The sequence below is a fragment of the Lucilia cuprina genome, chromosome 6, assembly GCF_022045245.1.
Source record: "Lucilia cuprina isolate Lc7/37 chromosome 6, ASM2204524v1, whole genome shotgun sequence".
Classification (NCBI taxonomy): Eukaryota; Metazoa; Arthropoda; class Insecta; order Diptera; family Calliphoridae; genus Lucilia; species Lucilia cuprina.
In genome coordinates this window covers 16,806,908-16,825,994 of record NC_060954.1, presented here as the reverse complement: position 1 = coordinate 16,825,994, position 19,087 = coordinate 16,806,908, and the positions used below count along the sequence as shown (strand labels likewise).

Genomic DNA, 19,087 nt, shown 5'->3' with positions numbered 1-19,087 from the left:
TTCGCATAACCTACTTTAGCTGCATTTTATGTACCTACATCTTTACACAAATGTTTTAGCGATTGTAAATGTCAAAAGTAACACATCTGTATACTTTGTGATCCATACTACTTCACTTTTATACATATGTAGTACTTTATGAAGGTTTATCGTTCGCTGCGCAAAAACAAAGCTTCCTAGATGTACAATGAACTTCTTTTAAAGTTTCCAAATCTATGTTCATGGGGGATATTATATGTAGAAAAACCTTGCTTTTGACATACATATTTGGATCTAATTTCAACGAACGGCTATTAATAACAAATAAAGTGTTCGATAATTTGACTCTTTCTCCGCATGCTCTAAAATTGTCTGAATCCGTCCGTCCAATTGTGTATAGTTGTGTACTTTTTTCTTCAGAGGGTACTATTTTGACCTTCATAGTACTAAAATCATTTTTGCTCTGAAAGTCTCAGCGTTGATCATGTTAGTCACTCCTTAACTACATTTAAATTTAGGTCATAAATCTGGCGTTCTAATCCAGCTGATTTTAAAACATTTCTTTATACCACATGATAGTAATTATACAGGTAGCGCAAGGTACAGGTAGCAATTTTCAAGATATTTTGATGAAATTTGAACCAGAAAATTGTTGAAATCGGTCCATTATTTCACCTAGCCACATGCAACCCTATTGTGTTAAATATTGTAGTATTTCTACAAAAAATAGCAAAACTTAGATCTATATACATACGACTTTATTATACGATTAAGCCATGTCCGTACGTCAGTCCGACTGGTTGTGAATGTAAACCTGTACAAACATTTGCAAAACTTAGATCTATATACCCCTTTATAACAACGCCGATTTTTGTAATTATCGGACTTTTTTGGTCCCATATAAAATCCCCTTCAGACAATGACTTGAAGTTCCATAATTCACTTATAAACACTAGTATCACAATGAAATCCATAACTGTAATCTAAAATCTATACTTAATGTTGTAGGGCATCATATGGTCATGTCCGACTATACATTCATTCTTGTTTTTCTTATAAAAACCGGAACGGAGAATTTGTTTACATCTCTGCAGTGAGAAAGAAAATGGCATCCAGCTGGTAAAAAAACTCTTAAAATCTGCTGAATTAGAGCACTTGATGAGTTCCCAAACATTGGACAAATATTTAGCAAAATTTAAATTTCTAGTAATATGTTTTTATAAAATGTTAATTAAGATAAAAATGAGTACAATTTCCGACTCCATTTCGAAATGAGGGAATTTGCAAAACAAACTTCTTTAAAGAAAAGTTAAAGAAAGTTCCGTTTCTCTATAATTGTATTTGCCGTTTTTTCAGGACTTTTAATATGTACCAATTTTGCCATCCCTGATACATACCATCATACTAACCTCAGATTAGCTCATTCTAAAGAGACTTCTCCTCCTTGTCCCCGTTAGGGTATATTCTCTTGCCCACATTTGTAATTCAGTTTTTGTTATAAATTTGAATTTTACAGAAAAAATTTCATTTATTGATTATTTGCATTATTTATTTCTCATTTATCATTTTCAATACATCAAAAAAAAAGTTTATTATTTGATTCATTACATGAATTTTATTTATATTTATCTCATTATGCTTATGTTTAATTATTAATATAATTATGTATTTTATTGTGTTATCTTAATTGTTGACTTATATTCTTTAGAATAGAATTGTATGTTTTAGTGGTAAATTATTGAATTTATTCAAAGTTTCGATATATTTTCTTTTATTTTTTTTTTGTATTATATTGATCAATTATTAAAAATATAATTACTTGCTAGTATGTAGCATGTATGTATATGTGTATTGTAAATATAAATACCATTGTTTTATTAATTTTCAGTTTTTTTTTTAATAAATTGAGAAATGTTTTAAATAATATGTTTTTTTTTTTTTTTGTTGAAAATTTATTTAAAATGAGAAAGCATACAGTTTTTATTATGTATTAAATAGATCACCAAAAGTTTACATTAATTCCCATATATCGTTTTGAATATTTAAAAGGTGGTTTTTGTACAACTAATAATAAATGTTTTTATTTTGAATCCAATTTTTTTTGTTGTTACTTTAATTTCTAGATTTTTTGCTGTATTTTTTTTGTTTATATTTAGACATTTAACAGTAATTTATTTTTAAGTTTTGATTATAGAAAACCACGTTTTTTGTTGTTGTAATATTAATATTGGTTTTAGATTTTTGTGGTTATGTTTTAATTTTTATTTTAACTTATTTTTAATTAATTGTGTCTTAATCATTATTAAAATTGAAGTTTTTTTACTTAGTATCTATAACTTTACTTGTTTTTGTTTTTTTTTTCTTATTTAAATGTTATTCCCGGCATTTAAATGAAAATAATATATTGGAAAATGTTTTTTTTTCTTTTTGTTGTTTAACAATTCCTTTATATTACTATTATGATCCTTTTTTGTTATAATTATTATTTGTTTTATAATAAACTTGTTCTAGGGTAGTTTTCTTGTCATATTTTTAAATATTTTTCTACTAAAATTTAAGTTTAATCTAAGCGCTGTTTATTGTAAATGACATTAACTTTTGTGTATCAGGCATGGGAAATTGTAATTTCAAAATAGTTTTAACTTATAACAAAAAGATCACTGTTTGAGTTTTAAAGTAGTAAACTAATTTTCGGTTAGACTCAAGATTATAGGCTGGACTATATGAAGTACCGAATATGTCGTGGGCTTATCCCGTTATTATTTTCTATATCAAAAAGTTGCATAGGATTGAATTTTCCATGCCTAGTGTGTATATTAATGTGTATAAAGTGTTCTCAAAGAAAATCAAATTCGGAAAAATATTTAAAAAAAGTATCTTTTTAAATAGAAACGTATTTATTGGGTGTAAAATTTAACATTAAGGGATTTACCACAGTTGACGTATCTTTAGTAATTTATATGTATCATTTATTTGCACTTAGTTATTTAACATTATAATCCCATCCCGGAACAGGTTATCTTAAAAAATACATCTTGATTCTACCAGTTCCTTTAGTCCTAGAGTACTATAAATGTTGTGTCATTTGAATCTTTTACATTCCTTGGTATCATTTGACTTGAGCTTGAATCAGAGAATTTATCTTACTCGGTTTCGGCCGTTGTCTTGTACCGATTTTTGGGGGGACTGTGTGTGGTGGCTGTGGTTAGAACCAAAATGCGGAAAGACACTATTGGACTGATGCACGGGGAAATCTATATTTTGGAATAGGTTCGATGCTATTGAAGAAAAAGACAGTGGTAAATTTATCCAAAATTTAACGAATAAAAAAGGATTCATTACGAAACTGAAGCCAGGTTAACCAACGGGGACATATCTATTGCGGTCAAACCATCCTGTTCTGTTTTTAATGGGACCAAAAGTGCCATAATTATGCTCAGAGAACCTGTACGGAATGCCACTGATTTGTATGAAGCTGAAAAATGTTATAAATATCTGGCCAGACCTGGAAGTGTAATATTCCATTATGGCAACGTTCGACTACAAAAGTGTAGCTTTTCAGTCCAGACCGCTTACTAGTCCAGACGTTTCCCTGTAGAAATACTATTTTACTAGATCCACACAGAATGCTGCTCATAAACACATTGTATACTACAGCGCACCACATGTTCTTGGCCTTAAAAAGATGAACAGTTCTTTTACGCGGATTCTAAATTTTGTCGGAGAGATGGTTAAAGGTCATAGAAAATTACCAAAACAGGACAGATTTTTGACAATTTAAAAACGAAGAAACTGCGAGTAAATGAAATTGAGAACACTTTTCAAAATAAATTACTTAAGGAGACATATGTTAGAGGATGTGGACTAAATGGAAACAATAATAATTTCAATATAACATTGCTTAGTTTGGTTTTAAGGTCTTTAATTAAGAAATGAAATATTTTCTTTCCAGACGACAAACAAATTTCCTGCCTGAATATATCAATTAATTTTAATTTCTTTTTAAGGGAAAACTAAAGTGGAAGTAAATAATTGCTTGGAATACATAATTTAGATTTGTTTTTCGTGTTTGGCATTGATAAGTATTATTAAGTAATTTAAATAATAATAAATTAATTTTAAGTTCAAGAAATTTCTAATTTTTGTAGGTAGAATATCGTAGGATATGATTTAAGAATAAAATTAGATTATTAACTAATGCTTAAACAAAAAATTATGTTATGGTATCTTTTAATGGACTTTAATTGTTTAATATTAAGCTTTTTTTTTGTTTTGTTAATAATAATTTTTATTTTAGCTAATGTTTAAATATAAAATATCTTGCTACAATAAATTTATTTTAAGAAATTGTTGTTGTTGTTGTGTTCCAGTGATAACTATTATTCCCTTTTTTAACACAGTCCGATATTTTTATAACATTGTTTATCAAATCTTCTTAATAAATTAAGGTTTCTAAGATTGATCATCATAAGATTTTATTTTGAATTGCCATATTTCGGAATAGGCCCTTAAGGAATGTTCATAAATGCCCTAATTCTTTAATTTTTTAAAGAGATTTTTAGTTTTATGTTTCGATTATCAAATTTGGTTTTTATGTGTACGATATATATTTGATTACTTTTGCAGACAGTCGGTTTTAGGTACCGGTATGATCCGCTATTATCGTCTGTTTACTATTCCAGTTGGCATGCTATGTGCCATCAAATTTTGATTCAATTTCCAATTTCCCAATATGACCGAAAGAATTTTGAATGCATACGCAGCAATATCGGAAACCATTAGTGTCTGGAGATACTTTGAATGCTTACGCAGCAATATCAAAGACGTCATATTAACACAAAGTCGACTGTTTCGGAAACCATTAGGGCTGGTTTCTTACTCCTCAGTTAAACTAGGCTTAACTTGGTGTTAGATTAAACTCGGAACAAATTTAGGCGGACTTTAACCGACGTGTGTTTTTTTCAGTTTTAGATTTAAGCTCAGTTAACTTTGTTAGTATTGCCAACTTTTCACTCAAAAACATAAACAATGAACAGCTGTTTTTTTGCAAACAATACTTTTGTAAAATTGAAAAATTTTTGAAAAATGTTAACTAAACATTTAAAACAATAATAAATAAAACAAAATCAGAAAATTGCAATTTACTTCAAATATTAAGTTTTTGTTCTTCCGAAATCATAGTTTTATTGTTTTTCTCAATTGTGTTTTCTCACTTATAACTTGAGTTTAATTAGCCAATTACACTCAGTTAAACTAAGATAATATGTAACTTTACAGATAACTGAAAAACACGAAACATATATTAAACCAGGTTTAACCAAAGAATGAAGATTATCTTTATCAGAAAAACTCGCCCTTAATGTGTTAAGATGCAACAAAGTTTCAATTGAATATGCTCTGCAATTCAATATTGCAGCGATTAAAAGATCGGTACAGTTTACTTAACAATATACATGAATGAATTAAAGCAGGCACTTTAAATTGTCCCTCTAGGACCGCCCTGATGGTGTGCTTGTAATTGTGGAAAAAAGGTGCTACCAGTATCTCTAGTCTACCGTGACTATAAACTGATGGTGACAAATGTGTTTGCGGAGTTTCATTAGAATGATTTGACCTGGGGTCGAACCAGAGAGCCATAACTGGTAGAGTTTCGAACTTTGTGTTGTCCTGCTTGTTGGACGCTTCGGATTGCACAAGACGACTGTGGTTTTAAACTCAAATTCGCGGGAATGTTATGTAGGGTATCTTTTGTCGGTGCTGTTGCCAAGACAAAAGATACCCCACAGAGGTGTGACTGTAGGACTTAGCGTTAAAAATGAGACAGTATCAAGTGTATATGATACTAAATGAATGTAGAGGCATGCGGACTTCACCTAAATTGTATAACTAAAGTCAGTGTATCGGATGTAATATATTTTATACAAGTGATACCATGGAATATTTCTTTCATGTCAGAGTATGCTTAGTGTTTACTCTATTGATACCCATCTTTGATGTATTCGTTATTCAGTCTACCGATTTAGTCTGTAGCCATTGTTGCCGAATCAACAGAGGCTATCCCATCTGTGTGGTTGTAAACAGAAGTGATGTTTTTGCAACTCGGAAGTTATACAAACTGACAAGAATGGTAAAGAGATCTGGTCTCTCGGACAGATTCAGAAATAGCACCTAACCCGAGTGCAATCACCTCTTGTCTGTCGGGAGTTGTTGTTGTTGTAACAGCTCGACTGTGGCCGATAGTTCTTTCTTTGGGGAAAAAACTTTCGGTTGATACAGCTGTCGCTGAGTTGACAATCTTTGGCCGAGTATGACTCGGGTCGTTCCGGAGCGAAGATCCAATTGTCATGGGAACGTCTGTCGGGAGTATAAACTGGTGGTTACAAATATGTTCGCGGTCTAACTTATATTCGGCTTATCTGATGTATTCGTAATTCGGTCTACAGCTTACCTACGTCTCTAAGTGCTGTTGCCGAATCAACAATTCACTACAATTGGAGCTCCGCATCGAAACGTCCCGATTTTCAATCGGCCGAAGATTGTCAACTCTGCAACAGCTGTATCAACCGGAAGTATTTTCCCCAGGGAAGAACAACCAGATACAGCTAACCTGTTACAATAACAATCAACAGAAGCCGTGGTTGAAAATGGAAGTATTAATTTTACATCTCGAAAGTAAGTAATGTTCAAGAAGCGAAGTGATGAGTCATCAAACAGCTCTCCCAGTGGCTGTAAAACAGCGAAACACACTGAACTCTTTTCAGTGTGTTCGCTGTTCACACAGACATTAACACAATTAAGGCCAATCTTTAGGTGAAGGATTAGGGATTAAATTAATCAATCAAAATTGTTTTTGAGTTTTCAATTAGATAATTTGTTTGCTAGTTTATGCGCTTAGGGCGAGTTTTTTTTTGATAAAGATAATCTTCATTCTTTGGTTAAACCTGGTTTAATATATGTTTCGTGTTTTTCAGTTATTAATAAAGTTACTTATTATCTTATTTTAACTGAGTGTAATTGGCCAATTAAACTCAAGTTATAAGTGAGAAAACTAAATTTAAAAGAAACAATAAAACAATGATTTCGGAAGAACAAAAACATATTTTAGGTAAATTGCAATTTTCTGATTTGTTTTGTTACATTAATTATTGTTTTAAATGTTTATTTAACAATTTTCCAAAATTTTTCATTTTACAAAAGTATTGTTTGCAAAAAACAGCTGTTCATTGTTTATGTTTTTGAGTGAAAACTTGGCAATACTAACAAAGTTAACTGAGCTTAAATCTAAAACTGAAAAACACAATTATCGGTTAAAGTCCGCCTAAATTTGTTCCGAGTTTAATCTAACAGAAAGTTAAGCCTAGTTTAACTAATGAGTAAGAAACCCTAATGAGTAAGAAGTGGTTTTAACTTTAGCAAGAAATGCAAAAGTGTAAATATTGTGCATTGTTTTGATAGCAAACAATGACGTTTTCTGTTGTTTTGTATGGCAACACTGCGAAGTTTAATCCTGAACTCAAAAACATCAACGGGGATTAACATTAGAATAAGTTTATTTTTAGATTAACTAATGTGATTATTAATTGACATTTGATTGCCACTAACACAATTAATAGAAATTTTTTATTACAATTTTGGTCACATTCAAACTCTTGCGATTAACCCGCCCTTATTGGCAACACTTTTATTACTGTGATTAACTTGCAAAACCTATTTTAAAGTTTTCAAAACTAAACTTTACATAAGAGAATAAGCTTTTAAAAAGATTATGCTTTATAAAAGATTTATATAATCATAAAAAAGTTTTATTTATTAAGAAGACTTGATAATTTGTTTACATTAATATTGAAGCAATTTTTAATATATGTTTTGTTTTTTTTTTTAATAATTTTTGAAATATTAGTAAATATATAAGTAATTAGTTTGTTTTTTTATTTTTTTCATTATTTTAAAGAAACCTTTTTCTGAATATTTGCATTTGCTTTTTTTTAAAGTATTTTGTAGCTATTAAATAATTTTTATTTAGCATTTGTTTTTAATTTAATAAATCACATAATATTTATATATATATTTTTTGTTTGTTTGTTTTGTCTTTATAAATTTAAATGTTTTGTGGCTTTTGAAGTACTTTTTTTTTGTTTTTGTTGTTGTGTGTGTGTTTTTTTAATTTTTATTTTCAGAAATCTAGTTTTATGTTTTAAAGCTTATTAATTAATAACATGCCATATTAAGTGTTAATATTTCTATGTGAATGCCTTGTTTTGTTTTTCATTTTAAAATAATAATAAAATATTTATTTGTTTGCAAAATTTAAAGAAAAAAAAAATAAACTAAATAATATATTAAAAATTATATTTAAAAAGTAATTTTTACAAAATTTTGTAATTTTGTTGTTTTATTGAAAATAACTTAAAAGAAAACTCTTTTAATTGAACTTAAAAACTATTAAAATATATTTGTTTAAAGTTTATTTTTATATATTTTTTATACTTAATTAAATTGTTTTTTTTTTGTTGACCTTTAGATTGTTAAAATTACTTGTTGTTGCTGTTTTCGTAAATTTTAAGTATTTTTTTTCTTTTGTAAATTAATTTTTTTAAATCTAAACATTAAATTAAATCCCTTGTGTAGTGTTTTTTTTTAGAAAATTAATTATAATTAAAAAATGAAATACAATTAAAAGTGTTTGTTAGTTATCTAGTCGTTTTAATATAAATATGTATGTATGTATGTAATATTATTGAATTGAAGTATTTGATTTGATTGTATTGTTTCGTTTAAAATTTAAAACGTGCTAGAAACAATTGTCCCATTCACAATAGATGTTGTATGGTTGTAGCGTTGTATGTCATAAAAAATTTTCGTATACATTTTTTTTAAATAAAAACAAATTAATAATAAAAAGATTTACGACATACTACGATACAACCGTACAACACCGATTGTGAATTAAACAAATAATTCTTTAAAAAATGTTCACAATTGAAAATTATTAAATTACTAAAATGTAGTGCAATTTTTGTAGTATTTATATGTTTTATTATTTATTTTATTTTACTTATTGGGTGGCAGGTTTTAAGTGTTTAACAAATGATTATAAAATGAAAATTAACATAATATTCAATTATGGACTTGTGTACATATATCCTCCATTATATTTAAAAGATTTTTATATTCTTAAATAATTTCATTTAGTTATCGCTAATAATCGCGAAACCTTATTTTCCCTTTGAGTAAGCAATTGCTATTGTGAATATTCTGCAATCTTTTCATTCACAATAGATATTTTTTTGTTTGTAACAGCTGTAAATGATTTTCAATATTCTATCACAAATACTTACGAGAAACGAATGAAGTTACGAAAGTTTTATTGGAAAATATTTATGTCGAATAAATTGCAAATTTTCTTTTCTTTTCGGTCAAAAATTTGCTATCAAGAATATTCCCAAGAACTCTAAATTCTCTACATAGTTGATTTAGAACACAGTTTTGAATTGTTTCAAAAATTCTATTCCCTTTCTAAACATATGTTTGCTTTTCATTTACAATATTCATAATTAGAGCGAATAATATTGAAAATTGTCGTGAATATTCCAAGAACTCTTCATTCACAATAGTTGTGAATTCTTGTTCGCTATTATATTTTCATCTGAATAGAATGGTTAAAAAGTCAGTTTGGCAAACAATATTCATAAAAAGAGCGAATAATATTGAAAATTGTCGTGAATATTCCCAGAACTCTACATTCACAATAATTGTGAATTCTTTTTCGCTTTTATATTTTCATCATTATATTCACCCTTATCGCCAATGATCATTTCATATGAAATATGTTCCCTTTTCACTATTTTCGTTCAATAACTTTTTTGTCGTGAAAAAAATTTCCTTCTAGTGAAATTTTTTGATGAAATTTTGTAAACATTGAACAGCTGTTCCATACAAATTCCATACAACTATTGTAAATTAATTGTTCACAACAAGTTCACAATAGCAATATTCGCAGGTGAATTAGCAGAAGACATTGTTCCGATCTGGAACCATGTAGAGAAAGATCTATAAAACCTGCTGAGATTTTAAAGCTAATAGAGTCGGTAATACACAGGACTTTTGTAGAGACGATTAGGAGTTAGAAACAGTAGATTAGATTTTATACAACTGTTCTAGAGTTAAAGACTGAGTTCGCAAGATAAAAGACTTCACGATGAACTGGGTGTGACGTGGTGGACATTCTTATCAAGACAATAGATCCATGTACATTTACTGGGAGAGGATTTCCACTCTTCAGATCTTTCTTATTCTACAGGAAATGAAAAATAGAGATTTCCTTGGCAATTTTATTTTTTTTTATCTTTCAGTAGAGGATTTTCATTGTTCAGATCGCTCATTTTCATTCTTCTGTCTTTTTTCTATGTTCTTTCATATAGGAAGTTGCTATATATCTTTTAAGTCTTTATAACTCAGCTTCATATATGTTTATTGGGCAGTTCTTAGATGAGGTTTCTTTTAAGCTTAAGTAGTAATTGACGATATAAAAACCTTTGTGATATTGTACCATAACACTAAAATCGACCTGTCATAGTCATAGTTAAGCCAAAATTTGGCCAAACTTTTATTGACGACATTTGCATCGCCATTGTCTTTAGGAAATTTAACAATTCGTGTTGTATTATATTTAGTTTTGAAGACTTGGACAACTGGGTATTGTATGTTAATTCACAATAGTTGATTCTCGCTACAGTTGTATACAAATTCCATTGAATAATATTCCAAAAAAGCTTTCATTTTTCATTCATATCAAACGAACTATCACCCTTCATATAGGAAGTTGAAGCACCAAACTTAATTGCATCAAAAGTATTATTTGGTCTCCACCAGTATATATTCGATCTTTAATGGTCTCCACCAGGTTATATCGTGAGTATTTTATGATCTCCACCAATTAAACATAACCTCACTTGAGGTTATGAGTTACAACAATTGTAACTCCTCTCAGAACGAAAAAAATGTGGGTGATTGTGTTAAACAGTTAAAAGTTTTTTACGAGTTTAATTATAATGACATAAATTTTGTTCTTGTATAGAAATCTATTATGTATAAGGAGGACATAATAGTTATGACCTAAATAAAATTGGACCATAATCAAAGTCATCAAAAAAAGTATGCTTTTCCGCTAAAGTTAGTTTTATAGTAAAAACAAGTTAACATCACTTTAACTCTATCAGCTGTTTGCCTTTTTTCAATAGTCAAAACAAACCAAAAACAAAAGTTGTGTGAATTATATTTATTTTTTATAAATTATGGAAAAAGTGTAAAAAACTAAAAGAGATACATATGTATGTACAATTGAGGACAATGAAAATGTTTTTGATATTATTGAAGATTTCTGTGGAGGAAGAAAGCCTTAATTGTATAAGGAAAGGTTTTGTCATTTGAGCTGGAAGCTGATGAGTGTTTTTTCCGCGGTATAGATTGTTGAAATAACCATTTAAATTCTGTTTATTTTTTGGCTCTTTTATTGCATATGCTGTGCAGAGATGTCACTTGTACAGTATTTATAACAGTTTGAATGCAAAATTTCTAAAACTTTTCGTATCACCCACTTAGGGTCAATGTTTAGGTGAATGATTAGGGATTAAAGTAATCCTTGAAAGTTGTTTTTGAGCACTCAATTAGTTAATTTTGTTTGCTAGTTTAAACGCTTTATGGAGGTGGTTTAAACTTGAGCAAGAAATGCAAAAGTAACAGCTGATGAAAAAAATGTAATACAATTTTCACTAAAATAAACATTGATCACTATTCTGCATTTTCATTTGAATCAAATCGATTTTCTTTGTTTGGCAACTTTGGTATTCTGCATTTCGATTCGAATCTCTGTCACATAACCAACAACTTAGACCTGGTCTACATCAGGAAACTTTTTGAGAAACTTTTTCTTAATTCTCTTTTGAAATTTCTTTAATATCCACACATAGAAACTTTTATTTCAGAAACTACATATTAATTACATTGATTTGTTGTTGTACGAATGAGAACAATAACAAAACAAGGTTTCCGAGTACGAGAAAATCCGCACCGCGAGAGAGATATTCTTTACCTTTCTCTCTTAAGCAAAATTAAAAGTTTTTCATAAAAAGTTTTCTAGTGTAAAGCGGCAGTTACAAAAACGTAATTACGATCAAAATGCAGAATACACACAATCTTCTTCTTCTTCTTCTTTTTCGATCAAACGTAGTCAAAATGGAGAATATTTGATTTATCGATTAGTATAATTTTTTTTTTGTTTTAAATTAAAGTTTTCATTAATTTTCATATCACATTTACAATTGTCTTCTTCTTTTTTGTATAAAACATGCATTGTTTTGATAACAAACAGTAACGTTTTCTGTTGTTGTGTATGGCAACACTGTAAAGTTTAATCCTAAGGATTAACTTTACAATCAATTTATTTTTACATTAAACAATCATCAGATTAATTGTCATTTAATTGTCAACTTAAAAACCCGCACTTAAAGTAACAGTTTAAATAAAAGTAAAGTTGTTAAGATCCGACTTTAGTGTTTGACTGTGATTATGGACCATTATTTAGAATAAATATATTAAATGTTTTATAAGCATTAAAAAAAAAAAGAATTAATATAACATTTTAAAAATTTGATTTTGTTTTTTTTGTATTGTGAATAAATGAATAATTGCTCTGTCGTTTATAAAGATTTTGTATGTTTCTTTTCTTTTTTTAAATTTTATTTGTACCTATATTAAAAATAAATAAATCAAATGTTAACTTCAACTGTGTCCTCTTTTTAGTAAAATTTTTCCGCATTAATAATAACAATAATAATAGTAATTAAAAGAATTAATTAGCTGATATTGTTAATAAAGAAGAAGAAAAATTTTAACTAATTTAATTAAAATAAAATTAAGTTAAATTATAGTAATAATTAAAAAAACCCGTACACCATATTAAAATTATGTATTTTGTTTGTTTGTTTTTATGTTATTAAAAAAAACTAAGAAAAACTATATAATTAATAAAAAAAAATAGACTAAAACTACTTAAAACAAATAAATATGCTTGGCTGTTTGCATTACAATTTGGTAAAACTTACATCATATTACAAAGAAAAAGAAAAATAAAAAGGCATTGAAAAGAAAAAAGAAATTTAAACAAAACTAAAATAAAAACTTACTTAATAATATTAATAATAATAATATTTTAAAAGTTATGGTTTATGATTGTTGGTGTAGTTTGTTTGTCAGTTTGTTGTTTCATGTCTTGGTTTTTTTTTCCTTTTTGCATTTCTAACAATTTTTTTTGTTTAATAAATACTTTAAACTAATTAATTGAATTTTCTTTTATAAGTTTAATTATAAATATTGCATTTGTTTGTTTGTTTTCTTATTATGTTGGTTTTGTTAAGTGTATATTTAAATACAAATAATTAATTAATATATAGTTATTTTAAATAAAAATTACAACTTGTACAACTATCACACCAAAAAAATGTTTTTTTTTTAACTTTTCCTTTAAAATTTTCTTTAAATTTCTCTGTGTTTTATTCCAAAAAGCGCGTGTTTTATATTAAACAAAAAATAATAATAAAATCAAGTAAATAAAACTAAAACTTTGGTTTTTTTTTAAAAAATTTCCATTAAAAAATCTAAAAAAGAAAATAAAATTTTTTCACACGCTCTTTCTTTTCTCTAAAGGAAAACTCTAAAAATTTCAACTAAAACTGTATTTTATTTATTCTTTTTTTTTATTGATCCCTATTAACCTTTTTATTCTTTTAGTTTTTAGAAAACTTTTGACATTTTTTTTCTTCTTCTTCAATATTTTCATTATACATATAATTTCAGCAAATCCTTTTTTTTAAATTTTGTTTAAAAGAAAACATCAGATTTCTTTAGTTTCTATTACAGTGTTTTTCTTAATGTTTTTTCTAAACCGTGTAAAATGTGTAATTTCTTTTGTTTTTTTTTTTTTCTACAAAAGAAAATTTTTAAACTTAATACTAATAAAACTATAAATATTGTATTGGATGTTTGTGTATTTTCTTTATACTCCTCCTTTTAAATTTCTTTTGTTTTTATTTTTTAAGAAATTTCTTTTAAAATTAATTTCAATTATTTATTGTACATAATTGTCGTTTTGTTTTTCTTTTGTTTATACACCTTTTTTCTTTGTTAAAAATGCTTTTTATATTTGTGTTTGTATTGAGTTATTCGAAGATTTTGTGTCTTGTTTTAAAATTTCGTAGATTTATGTAAACTTTTTGTTTTTTTTAATTTTTTGGCATTTTGTTCTTTCATAAGAGTGTGTTTAATATGTAGTAGTAAGTATTGTGTACGAGAGAGAGAGAGACACCGTTTAATAAACAGTTAAATAAATAGACTTTAGTTTGTATGTAAATTTAAGCAAAGTACATAACCTTTTTGGTATCTGCATGAACTGTAATGGCTCTAGCCATTGCTCCCGGTGTTCGATCTTCTGAACAGCCACTTTGGTGTGAACCCTCGCCAGAGTCGTGTTCTTTTTCAACCAAATGATATCTGAAAATAGAAAGTGATAAGTAAGTATGAAAGTAAGTGAGAAAGTTAGTTAGTTAGTAAGAAGTGAGTTAGTTGTTTAATTAGTTAGTTACTTAGTTAGTTAGTCAGTCCGTTAGTTAGTTAGGGCGGGTTTCTTACTACTCAGTTAAACTAGGCTTAATTTGCAGTTAGATTAAACCGATGATTGTGTTTTTCAGTTATGGATCTGGGATCAGTTAACTTTTTTAGTAATGCCAACTTTTCAGTCTAAAACAAACAATAAACAGCTGTTTTTTTGCAAATATCCTTTTGTTTTGATTGTTTTTTTTTCATTGAGAACGTAAACTTATGACTGCAAAGATCTGTTCACAATCACTGTTACTACACTTTAGTAGGTACAATAAACAACTTGACTGTGAATTGAATAATTGTTTTTGTTGATTGTGTGTTTTCACTTATAACTTAGATTTAGGCCGGGGTTCTTACTCCTCTGTTAAACTAGGCTTAACTTGCTGTTAGATTAAACTCGGAACAAATTTAGGCGGACTTTAACCGATAATTGTGTTTTTCAGTTTTAGATTTAAGCTCAGTTAACTTTGTCAGTATTGCCAAGTTTTTACTCAAAAACATAAACAACGAACAGCTGTTTTTTGCAAACAATACTTTTGCAAAATGAGAAATTTTGGAAAAATATTAAATAAACATTTAAAAAAATAATAAATAAAACAAAGCAATTCATTGTTTTATTGTTTTTGTTAATTGTGTTTTCTCACTTATAACTTGAGTTTAATTGGCCAATTACACTCAGTTAAACTAAGATAATAAATAACTTTACTGATAACTGAAAAACACGAAAACTATATATTAAGACCGGTTTAACCAAAGAATGAAGATTATCTCTATCAGTAAAACCCGCGCTAAGAAACTTTACTGATAACTGAAAAACACGAAACATATATTAAACCCGGTTTAACCAATGAAACTAAACTACATCAAATCCGATGAAATACTCCTAGGCCTCTATCGGGCCTGTTGTGCGCTCCTTAACCTGAGTGTGTTTATTTTTATATCCTCCCCACACTACTGCAATGTGAATCAAAATGCAAATTAGAAACAAGGACAAAAAAGCCTCGTTAACGACCTACCAAAATGATTGGCCGGTTAGTTAAAAACCATGTAACACCAGTGTGTTACGTCCTTAGATGAGTAACAAGATGTATAAAAATGATGTCAAAATAGCACCTACATGAAGAGACGGAGATTTCTTCAGTCAAGGAACATTATACCCAAGCAATTCCTACTGGGATTTTATGGAAGGTGCTACCCGAACCAACATCTAACAGAGACGAATATTCCATCAGTTAAGGAACATTATACCAAAGCAGTTAATACTGGGATTTAATGGGAAGTGCTACCCGAACCAACATCTAACAGAGCGGAGCATTATGGTGACGGGACAAAACGTTGATGAGCTATGCGATCGAGTGAATGGTTATCTCGGAGAAATACACAACTCCTTCACTGGTCATTACCTGAAAGTATAACCAGCGAAGTCTTCAGCAACACTTTTCACCACATGGGCGAAAAAGACAAACTTGAATTTAGGCATCGTAGTCGATGGGGTCACCTTTGAGAGCCTGTTTACCGCCTTTAGTTCATGTCACTGCAATCACGCATAGATTGCGTAGTAGTATAAAGGCCCTCCTTGTGGAATACACACAGAAACATTGTTAGCTACCTATAAAACAATTTGGTCGGTCGGTTCGTGGGTAATTATGCAGCTCCAATGTTGTCTCCATCGCTGAGTGATACCAAGTGGAGAAATATTTAAAGCTGCCAAAATGCTGTCCTACAGACTGTAACGAGCTGCATGCAAATAACCGCGGAGCACCACCTACATGAGAAAACGAAGGTTCACCCAGTCAAGGAACATAATGTTATGTTGATGGAACAGTTCCTTCTGGGATGTCACCGGGGTATTCGTCCCTACTATAACATCACACAGTTGGATGCTTCCCCGAGGCATGTTAGAAGGACCTTCGTGTATACGAGGAGAGCATACGAAGATATGTGCAGGATTCCTTGGACCGAAATTTGTATACAGCAGCTTTGAACGACATTCATAGATATGCCATCAATACCGCGGTTTCAGGTTGGCGCATGAATGTCGCTCATAGCAGAAATAGAGAAGTACACGCCGCTCAAAACAAGAGCTGCTCTGGCACAACTTAGATGGGAATGGAGCAACAGGCTCAACGCTTATTGGTCCCGAATAGACCGTGCCGTCAATATTTGCTAGCATGAGGTCAGCCCACCCTACTTCATATGTTTCATAAAGAAAAAAGTGTAAAAGAATCTGAATCTCCTTATAAAGGCCAATCGAATGACACTACGGGGATAGATTAAGTTAAGAGAGGTTATGTACCAAAGAGGTACAACTTTATTGGGAGACAGAAAATTATGATAGGTGATCAGAATCCCGACTGTAGTCTGATAAAACCTAGCATATGGTCAACGTAAATGACGTAACGAAGCGTAAACAATTCTTCGCAACTTGATTGATGATAAGCAAGAGCATAGAGGATATGAAATTTAACGTTAAACTCCTGATAGATTATCATTGACTCTCTTCCACAGAACCAGTTCTGAAGGTGACAATTTTGAACAAAAGATATATATTATTGTACTCACCTTGCTCTGAAAGCAACTAAATGTGCATAATATGCCGGTGCTGGTATAGAAACCGATCTAGTACAACGTACATATGTATGGCACAATTGATATGTTAAACATTGTAATTCATCCGAATCGAAATGATTATCATCCCATAAAACGTGATAGTGTGAAGGTCGACTTGTACCCTAAAATAAACGAAATAAAGATAAATATTATTAAAAAAAGAAAAGAAAAATATAAAATAAATTTGTACTAAACTCACCTGAATACCTTGATGACTGCACAAATAGAAATCAAACTCGGTAGGATGTGTAATGCCCACATCGACAGTTGTACCAGCTGGTATATTACCCGATTTACCACTCTGTTCTTTCTTTTCAGCACAGAATAGTCTAGTGTGATGACGTTTTTGTACAACAATAAACGTAATACCTGGACGATATTCAGCCTCTAATTTAATGCAAGCTTCACGTATGGCCGTCAATTCATGTTGTAAGACATGAGGGAATTGTCCCTCGGATACACCATCGCGATAGAGTATTATACGATGTGGTTTATAGCCGCCAGTTGATTTATAGAACATAATTAGCAATTCACGTACCATACTTGATAGTTCCTGTATGATTTCCTGACGATGCTGTTGTACACGTACCGTGGCGGCATAACGTGAGGGATGAGCATCCATAGAGCCTACAACAGCAGCAATAGAGGGTTTCTTATTATCACCGGCCGGTGGGTGAGTAACATCGGCACCCAAAAATATGACGGGTTCATTGAAAACTTTTGGACGTATAGAGGGTACAAGAATCGAATTGATGCCACCCAATTTAACATTGATTTTGAGACATAAATTGGACAGTGTTTGAGGCGATGTCTTATTTACATTTTTAGCCTGTACACACTGAGTAGCCATGCCCAAAACTGTATCACCCACACGTTTAACTTCAGCTAGAATAGAAAATAAATCAATAAATCAAAAGTGTTTTTCGATTCAAAAAGGAAGTAAGACTTACCGTAGACGGGTGTTTTGCCTGGTAGCACTACCACTACCAATTGTAAACTGGCAAAGGATTGTTTTAGATATTTAAACATGGGCTCAACTTGATCCGGCCCAGTGGCATATTTGCAGAAACAAGGTTGTCCTATTATGGGCATACCAGCATCATTTGAGATCTTTTGCAATTGTTGAGTAAAGTTACGTAAAGCATCCTCTCTGACGGTACGTTGAGGAGCAAAACAGGCTATAGCCCATACCCTAATCTCTACACCTGTAAAGAATTGCTTACCACGCATATCCCAAACACCCTGATTGGGTGAAGCCAAAGATACTTTGTTTTGTGGTGGAAACAGTTGCTGCAAAAGTTATTTAGCACATAATTATAAGAAACAAGAATTCAATAACTATCTCACTCACTTGTCCGGTCATGCTAGAAACTCGTCCACCATATTGTAGTTTGGGTGGTGGTAAAACACGTCCCCTTACTTCCATCATAGAATTCGAAATGGTAAGACCAAATTCTTGTACATAAGAATCATTATTGAAATCGGCTCTTTTAACTAAATTATTAATTTCACGTTCACGATCGGGTGCTGAGCGAGCGGTGGCTTTAATCATGGTAGATGTTTGCATATCAGTTAATTTCTTTATACATCTTTGTCCGGCCACAATGTGACAGACTTCAAGGGGTAAATAAGTGTGTTTGTGTTCTTGTCCTACTTGTAGACACGGTAAATGAGGGAAACGTAATTTCATACGATATTTATCAAGGAAATATTTCGCAACAGTACATTCTACTGTCTGGCCATTTTCAAGTTGTAGAGGGAATCTTTTTTAATAGACAAAAAAAATCACATGATTAAGTTATTAAGGAAAAACCTTTCCATCAATGGAATGTTTTGTTTGTTT

General features: G+C 29.9%; 1 protein-coding gene across 6 annotated transcripts in view; it reads right to left on the bottom strand.

The window, feature by feature from the left end:
• Positions 1–14,156: 14,156 nt before the first annotated feature.
• The window catches only part of LOC111674627 (protein argonaute-2), a 38,053-nt gene continuing 33,122 nt past the window's right edge, over positions 14,157–19,087 (bottom strand). For all 6 annotated transcript variants that reach the window (XM_046955797.1, XM_046955798.1, XM_046955799.1 and 3 more), the window contains 5 exons: positions 18,596–19,007; positions 18,195–18,534; positions 17,444–18,129; positions 17,197–17,366; positions 14,157–14,526 (listed from right to left, as the gene is read on the bottom strand). In XM_046955797.1, the coding sequence (XP_046811753.1) occupies positions 14,388–14,526; positions 17,197–17,366; positions 17,444–18,129; positions 18,195–18,534; positions 18,596–19,007 (1,747 nt within the window). In that variant the 3' untranslated portion in view covers positions 14,157–14,387. The remainder of the gene's footprint in view (positions 14,527–17,196; positions 17,367–17,443; positions 18,130–18,194; positions 18,535–18,595; positions 19,008–19,087) is intronic.